This window comes from Nestor notabilis, unplaced genomic scaffold (assembly GCF_000696875.1).
Source record: "Nestor notabilis isolate BGI_N333 unplaced genomic scaffold, ASM69687v1 scaffold26041, whole genome shotgun sequence".
NCBI classification, from domain to species: Eukaryota; Metazoa; Chordata; class Aves; order Psittaciformes; family Psittacidae; genus Nestor; species Nestor notabilis.
In genome coordinates, this window is record NW_009915700.1 from 24,151 (window position 1) to 36,243 (window position 12,093).

General features: G+C 47.1%; 1 protein-coding gene across 1 annotated transcript in view; it reads right to left on the reverse strand.

Moving 5' to 3' along the window:
• Window positions 1-8,982, reverse strand: part of EXOC3L4 (exocyst complex component 3-like 4) — a 20,190-nt gene extending 11,208 nt beyond the window's left edge. Inside the window, exons 1-4 of the mRNA XM_010024272.1 lie at window positions 8,631-8,982; window positions 4,612-5,263; window positions 1,509-1,626; window positions 346-471 (exon numbers count right to left, since the gene is read on the reverse strand). Coding sequence (XP_010022574.1) covers window positions 346-471; window positions 1,509-1,626; window positions 4,612-5,263; window positions 8,631-8,982 — 1,248 coding nt within the window. The remainder of the gene's footprint in view (window positions 1-345; window positions 472-1,508; window positions 1,627-4,611; window positions 5,264-8,630) is intronic.
• Window positions 8,983-12,093: the final 3,111 nt, after the last annotated feature.

Sequence of the window (12,093 nt, forward strand, 5' to 3'; positions counted from 1 at the left end):
TGGGACAAAGACGTTCTTTCAGCCAAGGGGTTTTTCTAACAAACCTTTTCTTTCCACCTCTTTTTTCCTTTCTCTTTCTTCTTTCTAATCAAAGAGATTTAAGAGCTTTAAAATCAGTTGCCTATTATGTTGCTGACACAATTGACAGCAGGTTTAATTTGCAGCTAGAAGGCAAGCAGGAGAGCTAAAAGTTGTAATAAATGGCATTTTCTGCTCTAATGTATTCTGCCAGTGCGTGACTAACATAAATTATCACAGGAGGCAGTACCTCCACCCCAGAAGGTAATGATCCTGTTTCCCTGGAGCCACAGAGCCCCCCGCACTTTGCCCCAGCTCATTAAATACCGTTTGAATATCTAAGGAGACCGAGGACTGGTAGAGATTTTCCTTCACTTCTGGGTGAACTTCCTTCTCCCACTTGTCCGTGACCTCCAGTCTCAGGATGTTTCCAAAATAGTTTTTTATTTTTCCCTAAATGTTTAACATAGGAAGGAAACATTCAGCTCAGGATAATGAAGCAAGCATGAGCAAAGTGCCTCACTGCATTTTGCTCTCTTGGCATGTGTGTAAGGCTCATGTGTGTGGTGCAGTGTCAAAGGTCTTGCTCCAGACCCTATAGGTCTACACAGGATCTCAGGAAAAATCAGGAGCTGTGCTGTGTGGGGGCAAGGTACAAATCAAGGGAGAATAGTTCTCCTGGCAGAGAAATGTTTTGTCAGCTGCTTGACTGCTTGATTGCAAAGTTCTCCTGCAAATTTAATGCACAAGGTCAGGATTAAAGATCAAACCGGTCCTTTCTGTCAGCACAGCCACTCGAGTAAGTGGCAACACTGTTCAGTGCTGGCTGATAAATCAGTCTTGTTGCCAGTAAAACAAAATGATCCTTCACCAGCATGATGGAGCAATACTAATTGCTGAATAAGCTGGGTACCTTGAGCTCACCTTGAGCAATGCCCTGTTTCAGAAATGGTTTGCAAGAAAATGTCTGAGCCCAGCAAAGAGCCAGGAAAGCACATAGTCTTACATAGGGTCCCGGCCAAGGATGGCAGAAAGGCAACTGAAGAAGGGGCTTCCTAGGAGGAGCTGAACCATGGGGAGGTCCTCTGGCAGGGCCATGCCCAAAGTTGTCTCCCTATAGCAAACCTCAAATGTGCTGGAGGAGATCATATGCTGTGAAAGTAGCAGCTAAAATGCCTTTACATCTGGCTTTGCAGTGCATTCAATCTGATGAAGACCAGCTATGACCTTTTGGTAAGCCTCTGTATGGGTCTGGCACAGTCCCTTTGGCACTGTGATTATCCAGGTTCAGGCCCATCGCCTGCTTTGCTCCTCGAATTGGTGTTCAGGACTTCTTTGCTTTTGACTAAAGGCCATTCTGCATGGTCCTGGCAGGACTCGGCACCTGGTGGAGCTAGAAACCATGATGCAGCCATCCAAGACCTTTGATGAGAGGTTGGGGCTCCCACACCTTCTCTGGGGGCATGTGAGGACAAGGTCAACACTCTCACCTTTGCAGAAGTGATGTAGTCATTTTTCAGTTTATCCCAAACATCTGGTGTTAACAGCAGGGACAGGTTTTCTATCTTAACTTCTGGTTTGAGATCAGGGTTACCCAGAAAGAGTTCACTGGAAAGATTCAAAAGAACAAATTATGTGGCCTCAGAATGTGAGTAAACTGATGGAATATTCATGTGGCATGAGCTACATAATTATTAAGCTGTGAGAAATACACTTAAAGCTAAAATTGTGATGCTTGTTTTCAAGCTTTAACAAGAAAATCTTTCCTCGCTATTCAAAATCCTAATTATTCAAAACCAAAATGATCTAAGGTTCCAACCCACCTTAGAAATCATGAGACTTCTGAGTTGTTTGGACATGAAAAGTGCCATACGAATTTACTTTTTAAAATAAACAATCTGAAGCTGATTCATTTGCCTACGAGCTTGCAAAATGCCTTTCAGGGTAATTCCTGTGGCAGTGTGCTGCTTTGGAGTTAGCCGATCTCCCTGGCTCCTCTCCAGTGTCACATCACGGCTTCTGTCAGGCTGTTATTTTCCCCTGTGCATTATCCCTAGCAATGGGAAGTGGTAGAGCAAGTCCTGCTCTGCAGAGGTCAGCCTCTGGAAGGCACTCCCATGCCTGGAATATGGGCCAAGGCAGCATCATGGTTCCTCCACAGATGGAAGCAGTTGGTGGACATGCAGCTACAGAGCCTGACACCAAAGTCGCTCAGCTGACACATGACTTTACCACTCACTTTCCTCTGCATCGCCCATGTAATCAGGCCAGCTGATTAATGGGGAGGCAGGGAAAGGGAGGGAGTGCTTGTGCTTCTCCCTCTGGGGTGAGAAACCTGATATTAGCCTGTACAATTGAATGTGCTACCCTTGCAATCTGCCATGGACCGTGGAAGCATTGTATCTTTCAGGGTGATGAAGGTGGAGAGGAGGAAGAAGAAAATATTCATGTACTTGATGAATGTGAGACCTGAGTTACAAGCAGTAAGCTGGTTAACAGGGAACACAGCTGCAATGTCCTACAAAACAGAAGGACACCACGGATATGAATACAAATTCTCCACCGTGACTGAAAGGACTGGTTCAAATGTATACTTGAGGAGCTTATTCCCCAGTTTCTTTTTTTTTCTATATGTTTGAATTGTAGCATCGATAATGAGTTTGCATCAGACAATTTCTTATTTTTGGGGATGGGTCCCAAGAGGGGATGAAGTTCTTTTAGAGTGGGAAAATTAAATGGAAACAGCCCAACCCAGCAAGGTGATTGCAAGCAGTGCCTTAAACAGCTGCAGGCTCTCAATAAGCTCTTCCACAGCAAGGTAGAGAAATACAATAGGGGCACTTTTCTTTGGTGCAGAATCTGGCTGCCTAAGCTAGTTTATTCCCCCCTCTCCTGCAATGTTGGGGTGCAGTACAGGTCCTGGGGGCTGGGGATATGCAGGAATTTCCCTCCAGACGAGATTTGGCAGGGGACAAAAGAGGGAGAAGGGCAATGCACTGGAGTGTCAATTCCCACAGCAGTCCTGCCATAACACTTGTCAGTCAGTGCTATGATGCTGAGGGGGTCACACACATCATCGCAGTCACCACACCACAAATGGGGTTTTAGGAGCAACTGACAAGTTCACAGAAGAAATCTGTTGACGGCTGTTCAAAACAAAGACCATCTGCAGCGCAAATGCTCCTGACCCAAAAGCTACCCCAGGCTAGGAGAGCTCTGGGCAAGTGTTGCTGCAGCTTGCCCTGCTCCACCATCCTTCTCCCTGTCCATTTTTGCTCACTATTTGACTCAGGATTGGTACTTTTGCCTTCCCTCCCTCTTTTGTTTGTTTGATGGGTGCCAGTTGATTTGTGCTGTCCCATCCGTGGTCATCTGTTTCAGGCCTGCAGACCAGCTACCAGGGCTAAAATGATTTTGCTTTGATGTAGCTGTTTTTACATGCTTATTACCAGACCCATCTCCTGTGGATGTTGCCTCTCTTCTCCTTCCTACCCCACTGTGTATATCCGTTGGGTTTAGTCTGGTAGTTCTTTGGAGCTGGAGTGATGGGCTGTGGTCTAGGTGAGTGAACAGCTGAGGACACTGACAGTGCCTGGCCCTTCTACAGGTGCCTATCTTAGATGTCTCCTCTGGCTGCAAAAGGAGGCAAATGTCCAGCAGCACAGTTTTTACTGCTGTTGCAAAGAATTCCTGCCTTTACTCCAACATCCAGGGTGCCCTGAGGATGGTATTTGATATGTCCATACACCTCCTAGAATACTTTAGTCACCCTTGAATTGCAGGGAGCTTTAAAAGGTCCTAAAACCTATGGACCTCCTATTCAACAAGCAGACATGTCTGAACCAGAGCCTTTGTTCTAATGTGGCCAGTTCCACAGGGTGATGTCTTGGCACCTCCTCAAGATGACTCTGACCTCTGAGCATTGGGGGTAACATGGCCTGTTTCCAAATGCATCAGAGTTTTAATTAAACAGGAAGAAGGCAGGGGTCCGCCACAGGTCCCTCCCTGCACCTGGAAAAGTCACCAAGCAGCTGCAGGACCTTGCAAAATATTTGCAGAAAGGGAGTAGGTTTATCAGAGCTGCAAGGAGGAGCTTCCTGGAAACGGCCTCAAGCTGCGCCAGGGGAGGTTTAGATTGGATATGAGGAAAAATTTCTCCACCAAAAGGGTTGTCAAGCACTGGAACAGGTTGCCCAGAGAAGTGGTGAAGTCACCATCCCTGGAGGTATTGAAAAGACGTGTGTCAATGTGGCACTTAGGAACATGGTTTAGTGGTGGATTTGGAAGCCTTGGGTTAGCAGTTGGACTCAATGATCTTAAAGGTCTTTCCCAACCTAAACAATTCTATTATTCTATGTGAGAACAGCAAGTGGGAGAGGGAGGGGAAAACAGAGTAAAAAAGCAGCAAGTGCTTTATCCACAAACCTTTGTCCTCACCTATTAATAGATTAGCTATCTGGCTCTACTGTAGAAGTGACTGTGTCTCTCCCCATTGCTTAAAAAGCTGAAAATAGCTCAGTGCTCTTCAAGTACCCTGTGGCCTTGCCATGTTCTGGAGGAGGCTGAGGCAGTGTGGCAAGTGCAGCAGCTTACCTGCAGTAGGTGTTGGCCACCCAGTTGAGCAAGGTGTAGAGCTCATTGAATTCCAGGGGTCTCTGGGAGAGATCTTGCAAGTGTGAGGCAATGGCCTTGTGAAAAGCCTCCACATACATGTCACACACGTGGTACTCCTCTGGATAGCACTTTTTTACTGATAGCTTGATTTTCAGTAAGTCTTCACCCAGGTGTTTCTGGAGGAAATCCAAGTGAAGATCAAGCCAAGAACTCTCTTCTTCCTTCAGTGCCATGGGTACCCTCAGGACCCTTTTTCTAGCACTCTCATTGATAGCTTCCCTCCATGCCTCCCTCCACCTTCTGGGCATGCCGAGCAAGTCTGACCCAGGACCACCAGCATTGCCTGTATTAGGATGAGCTGCCTCTTCATAGGCAATTAAAGTCACCAGGGAGGTCAGCATGGTTTCTTCTACAGTGGGATGCTCCAGTGTTCCCACCACGATGGCCTGGATCACATTTGTGATGGAGTTATAAAGCATATCTACATCCTTGGATTTCCGTACAAACTCCTGGGGGTTATCTTTGTATTTCTCAGCATCCCGTTCAGTGATAGTCTCATCTTCCAAGTACTTGATGCTTGCAAATGCTTCCAAAAGTTGCCTTTTCTGAATAAGTTCATTGATTTCCATTACTGCAGAAAGAAGGGGGTAGGGGTTGGGACAAAGCAGGCATTAGGTGATTGACAGGTTGGTAAAAGGACAAGATGCCTCAGGGAGGCTACAGGGCTGCTCTGAGTAGCCAGGTCCCAGCAGTGCCCCTAAACTGAGCTCCCTGAATGTCCAGTTCCTGTTTGACACAGGAGACAAAGCAGTGGAAATGCGATTACTGCAAATTGACTCACATCTCTAAACTGCTGGTTTCGGAGGTAGGAAATATAAAATAAAATTATTATAGGCCTGCAGGCAAACCTCAAGCAATGGCTAACAAGACTGCAGAGAGGGACACTGGGGTCTCAAGCTGCATAAAACCACCTTTGGCTCTGCCTGTCTGTTAATGTGGAGCTGAAGTGGGACTGGCAGCAGAGACAGTTTGGGATATACTCTACCAGCATAATTCCCTTTAGTACAGATGCCCTTGTTTCCTAGCATATCAGGGTGCTCAGCACAGCTCTGCTGCTGAGCTGGCCCTGGCAGTGCAGCCCAGCTCTGGCATCTCTGGCTGAAAAGGTGCTTTAGCATGTTGGTTGAGAAGGCAGAGAGAGTGACTAGGGTCTGGCTGGAGGGAGCACAGCAGGGCAGACCCCTTTGAGCCTTCTGAGCTCCTGGTCAAACCCTAGATGGTCGTGTCTGTCCCCAGCATACCCCCAGCATGTCCTCCAGAGATATCAAGACCCTAGGGGAGTGGGATACTGACTTGGGTACACTGTCAATACATTTTTGGGAACATTCCCAGTTCAGATATAACCTTGGGCAAAACCTGGACTCCCCTCCTGTCCTGATTTTTTGCATTATCAAGTTTTCCTAAGACACTTACACAACTAATATCACGGCTAAACTGGCTCCTGCATTTCTGAGGGCTGAGCAAAATTCCAGTGCAAACTGAAGAGGTTGTTCCTGGTGATTTGCGTTATGAGAACTCTTTGAGATGCAGGGACCAAGGTAGCAAGCCAGAGACTAGCCTATCCATGGCCTGCCACCCCTTCCAAGCCTGTGCCTACTAATGGCCTCTTAAAGATGTCTCTTACCTGTTCCAGACCTACAGATGTTCTGTGAATGCCTCAGCCTACTCTCAAGCAAAAAGAGGGACTTCTGGAGGACCAGAAGCCACAGCTTCTCAGCTCCTCAGTTATTGCAGTCTGCACTAACCCTTTGGCTGGGGAATGAGGAGAGTCTCTGGGATGGTGGTTCCAGGGTCCCAGCAGGAAGAAATGATAAACACCAAAATATGTGAAGTCCACCCACCTGGGGTGTTTCAGGGTTGGGTGACCTGGTGGTGAACTACCTGTGTATAAACCTACAGTCAGATGCAAAGTACTACCTCTCACCAGGGGCATTTTTTTCCAAGTGGTGATGACTGCCTATTTGCCACTAATATAAGAAGTATTTGCCATGTGTTGAGAAGATCCAAGAGAACTACTAGATTTTGAGAGGCCATGGGAAGATCTCACCATCTCCAGCATCACAACAGATGCTCTGAATAGGAGATCCCACTGTGATACTGGACATAAAGCAAGTACTAAAGAGGAAAAGGGAAAGGGTATTATTTAGGCATGTGTGGCCACTGCTTCTGGGACTCAGAGATGTAAGATGACATGGAAAAAATGGAGATCACTCAAAAAAGATATGAAGGACTGGTTTGTAGCCCATAATTGATACCCTTGGGCTTGTCTGCAAAGAGATTTTATACCATATGCATCAAATAATCTATGCAGCATAAAATATCTGTATGAAGACAGAAATATGCCAAATAACCCAACTATGGATTTAGCATAGAAGACATAGGGCTTTGAACGCCTATATGGAGCTACAGTTGCTTCTGAGCTCAGAGGGGAGGGAGACTGTGGCAATTAACTTTGTCTCTTCTAGATAAATTAATATAAAACCTGTGTTTGCACAAGTACTTGCAGTGAGAGACTAAAGGAATACATTCTGTTCTGTTTATCAAAGTGAAAAAACACCATTTAATTACCATCTAGGATAATTATTCAGGGAGGTGATATTGGGTGCTAAATGTATCTTTAATTTAGCAATACAAGACCAGCCAGCTGGTAGTTGAAGGAAGACAATTGAAAGGCAATTAACCATTATGCAGCTTAATGGTGCACATGGTGGAGTCTCCATTACTTGCCATATTTATCTCAGGATGGGATGTGTTTCTGACAGAGCTGCTCTAGTCTAGGCCAAATGCGAATTATTGGGCACAGTATGGGCCTTATTCATGCAATTCTTCAGCTTGTTTATTGAAGAAGATGAAAAGGGCTTATGGTAACGTTTCCTGTCACTCCTCATCTATGACCCTTTGAGAACAGACTAGCAAAGTTTATGAGATGGGCTCAGATCCAGCTTACCAACCTCACAATCTATCAGTGCAAAGCAGTAAATAACTTTATGGCACAGTAGAGCACATTACAGCAGTGAGACAATGCCAGTCCCTCTATCTGATCCCCATGACATCCTATGCAGTAGACCAAGAATTTCTTTCTAGAAATTTAGGCTGAGGAAAGGTCAAGCATGTTGACGCACCTCAGTCTACCTCCTGGTGAATGTATTGTAGTGCTTCTGCCTTAAGAAGGTAGAGGAGAGCGGTGCCTAAACCAAGATCAAAGTCATTGCAGTTTACCCACACTTGGAGAAAAGTGAGAGCTACGCTGAAGGTCATTATTATAATTTGACAAAGACCTATCTATATAATGCTGACAAAACACATGGGAGTAGCCAGCTGGAGGAAAACAAATCACACAAATACTTGCAGCACCGGTGGTGTAAGAAAAATAGATGGAAAGTCGGTGTAAGAGAGCAAAGTACCTGTGGAGGTCTCTTTGCAAGGCAGTCTCTAGGATTCTGAACCAAGGTGGAGCTGCCGAACCAGATCACATCCAAACCACCTTTTTCCCCATCAAGACCTTGCAGCAATGCACAGAGTACATACTACAGACTATCAGTCTGAGAGCTGAAGAGCAGAAATTGCCTGGAAGTGCAATGCAGGCAATAGTACAGGAAGAGCCCATATTGCACTTCTAGATATTGTCAGACCAGCAGCTCCCAAACTGTGCTCCACACATTGGTGACTGATACGTATGGTGTGCAATATGTGCACTGATACGCGAGCCAACAGGTTGACAGTTAGGTTATTGATATGCTTAAACTAACGCAGTGGAGGCCACAGAACAGCATGTGCAGTGGCAGGTGACCTGCCCAGGCTGGGCCATGTAACACCCCAATGAGCTGTCTCTGCCCCACAATGAGATGCTTGTTCTTTAGCACCTCTGTTGGGCCCAAGATTTGCTAAGTGAACTACTTGAAGGTTACATATATTACACTGACGGTTTTGTTTCTTACCTGAAAGAGGTTTTCCTTGAATGGGCTGTGCTTCTATCTTCTCACTAATCTCCTGCACGCTATTGCAGATCGTGGTTTTGTTCTCATAGCTCTTGGAGCGTCGCAACAGAAATCGTTTTCCTTTCCAAGTGCCAGTACCTTCCTTTTCTTTTTCTTTGTTCAGACTTTGTTTTGATTTCCGGATACTTAACATTGTTTTAATACCTCTTTCGAAGAACCCACTGTCCATGCTATGCAAACTTGGGCTGCTCAGCTCAGAAGCAACCTCCATCTTTTCCTCCCCTGCACTGTTTGTTGGAGAGACTGGTTCTGAGGTCACACTCGTCTGTGCTAACTCTGTACTTCTATTCATCTTGTCTTTCAACAAGGGGTTTTTCCAAATCACTGAAATGCATAAAACAGCAGAATTAGGTGAGACATTCATAGCAGGGTATTACAGTGTCTCCAAAGTCAGTCCTGGACTGAAAACATGGCCCATCCCTTTCCTGTGCCTAATACAAGGACAGAGCAAGTCTTTGCAGCCCATAGCTACTAAAACAATCTCTCTACCCACAGAAGCCAGGTGCTGGCCTACTTTTAGCTCTGGAAAGCTCTGCTTAACTCCATAAATCAGACAAGTGGCAGCTGTTTCTCCAGCACCAAGGAATCACTAACCATCAGAGACACGGAAATCTGTGTAAATGTGCCATTTTGGTTGATAACAAGGTATGTTTTTACTTTCCATTCTTCTAGGTGAATTTCCAGCCAAGTAGGAATGATAACCTTCCCTGGGTCTCACCGAGGTGTTGTCACTTTCTGTTGTGGATACGGCAGCTTTGGGTTGTGCTGCTGTTTCTGCCCTGCTCAAGCCCTGACCTGGCGCTGCTGGAAGGTGGCTGTGGTTGAGCAGTGCCTGGTGTGTGGCTGAGCTCTGCTCTAGCCCCCTGAAGCCCACATTTCCTCACTCCAAGCCATCATGGTTACAGTGAGGGAGGCTATATGGTGCAGTAAGAGTTCACATCAGCCACATTTCCCCACAGCAGGCTCAAGGCAGCTCAGTGATATGTTTAAAACATTAGAAACAGCTATTGTTTGAAGTCACCCAGGAACTGCCAAACTCGGGTCTGTGCAGCCCACAGGAGCCAGAGATTGAAACATGATTGCAGTGAACAGGCACGTTGGGACTTCGGAAATAGATCTCGTCTTTCTTTGATCTGAGTTTGGCCAGAGTTTTGCTCCCTTGTGCATGGTTATTTCACAGGCTATAAACTGCAGGGATTGCATCTTCCCATGGGTTTGCTGAGCTGATCACACAGTGGGGCTCAGACTGTGCATCACACCCTCTCAGGGGAATATTTAATCAATCATTGTCTTGCTCAGGAGCTCAGCCCATCACAGTCTATTCAGAGGGTGGGAGGGAGAGGAGGGGACCCTATTTTCCAGAGATTGGGGGCTCTGTGGCCGGAGCGGAACAGCAGCAATGATCAAAGGGGTGAGCTGTGCAGTGGAGGGAGCCAGGGAAGGAGAAACGTAAGATGTGAGCCCATGGGCAAGGAAAGAGAAGGGATACGCACCCTGGTACTGACCAAACTGATCCTCTCCACAGCGAGCTGGGATAACGCGGGGTGATCCACAGAAATTGAGAGCAGCTCCATGCCACAGGAGATCCCAGGGAGATGTGGTGGTGTGTGAGCAGCTCCACAGGGCTCAGCCACCTCAGCTGACTGGAGCACCATACCGCTTACCCACGCTGGCCAAGGAGCTCCCTCCAGGAATAACGCTGTGCTCCATTCTCATTTGCCCTCTGGAAAAGGGCTGTTGGAACTGGGGAAAAAACAGACCTGTCCCCAGACGTGCAAGACCTCTAGCACCTCCACCTATTATCTCCCCAGGAGAGACTCTGGCACTGTTTCACTTTCATTCTGCCTAGGCATTTAAAAGAAAGGAAGAGGTGCGTGTGAGAGGAGGAATGCTGAGTGAGTTCCAAGGTTAATTATTTACCTTGCAGGTGAGACCACAGGCTCAACAATGGGGTGAGCTGCTTGGCTGAGCTGGTGGGAGAAGGATTTTGGCACCTGGTCCTGCCCTTGTGGGGCGAAGCCCTGTGGTGTTTGGGTGTGGGGGTCCAAAAGCAGCCCCGGAGCTGCCATGGGGGAATGGCTGCATTTCATGCCCTTCTGTCACATTTCCAGAGGTCGCGGGTGGCTTGGTCCCAGTAATGATTGCCAGTTGTGAGTGAGGGACTGGGAGCGCTGTGTCCCTTGTTATATATTTATATATTCACCTTCTCTCTCCTCACATTGCCCCAGGGGTGCTTATTTCCATGGGGATGGATTCTGGCCCTGGTTTCTTCCACCCACCAGAGCTTTTGGGCACCATGAAGGAAACTCACAGCAAAGGAGAAAAAGAGGGGTCCAGAAGGCTTAAATGACATTGAACGGTCACTTGGCTTGTCACTGAGTGGTGTAAGTGATTTAACCCTGGGGAGCCTGAGGTGCCCAGATGAGCACACCGGGTAATCCCAAGTTGCCAAGGTCCTGGTGTAAAGCAAGAGGAGAGCATAAAGGAATTCCTGCTACTCCAGTGAGTAAGCTGGCTTCATCAGGGGCCCAAATTAAATGCCTCTATGCAAATGCACGTAGCATGGGGAATAAACAAGAAATGTGTGCATGCCTGCAGGGCTATGATCTCATTAGCATCCCAGAAAAGTGGTGGGATGGTTCCTATGACTGGAGTGTTGGAATGGAGATACAGGCTTTTTAGGAAGGACAGGCTGGGGAGGCAAGGAGAGGGTGTTGTCCTCTGTGTCAGTAACACACTGGGGTGCATCCCCATCTGCCTGGGGATGGATAAGGACCTGACTAAAAACTTTTGGGCCAGGAGTAAAGGAAGGACAGCGACAGGAGACATTATAGTGGTTGTCTGCTACAGACAGTGGTTGTCTGCTTCCACCTGACCAGGAAGACTGAGCAGATGAGGCTCTCTATAGACAGATAGGAGCAGCCTGATGTTCACAGCCCTAGTCCTCTTCAACCACCCAGATATCTCTTGGAGGGACTGCACAGCAGGGTGTAAATAATCCAGGAGATTCTCGGAATGCGTTGATGATAACTTCCTTCTCCAGCATAAGAAGGACATGAATGTGTTGGAGTGACTTCAGAGCAGCGCCACCAAGATGCTCAGAGGGCTGGAGCACCTCTCCTATGAAGACAGGCTCAGAGAGCTGGGCTTGTTCAGCCTGGAGAAGAGAAGGCTTTTATCCTTGGGCTCTTCAGAGACTGCCCTGCCACACTAGGGAAAACTGCAATGGGTAATGCTTCTGCCCCTCTGGCAGAGTGGCAACAGGTCAAAGGGAAGGAGCTATTTATTCAGGCACATGCCAAGGTTTGGAAATCCCCTTTGGACACAAAGTCCAACTAAACCTCTTTCCATCCTGGTCAGTAATTGCATCCTCCACCAGGTATTCATGGGGTGCTGATCTGTA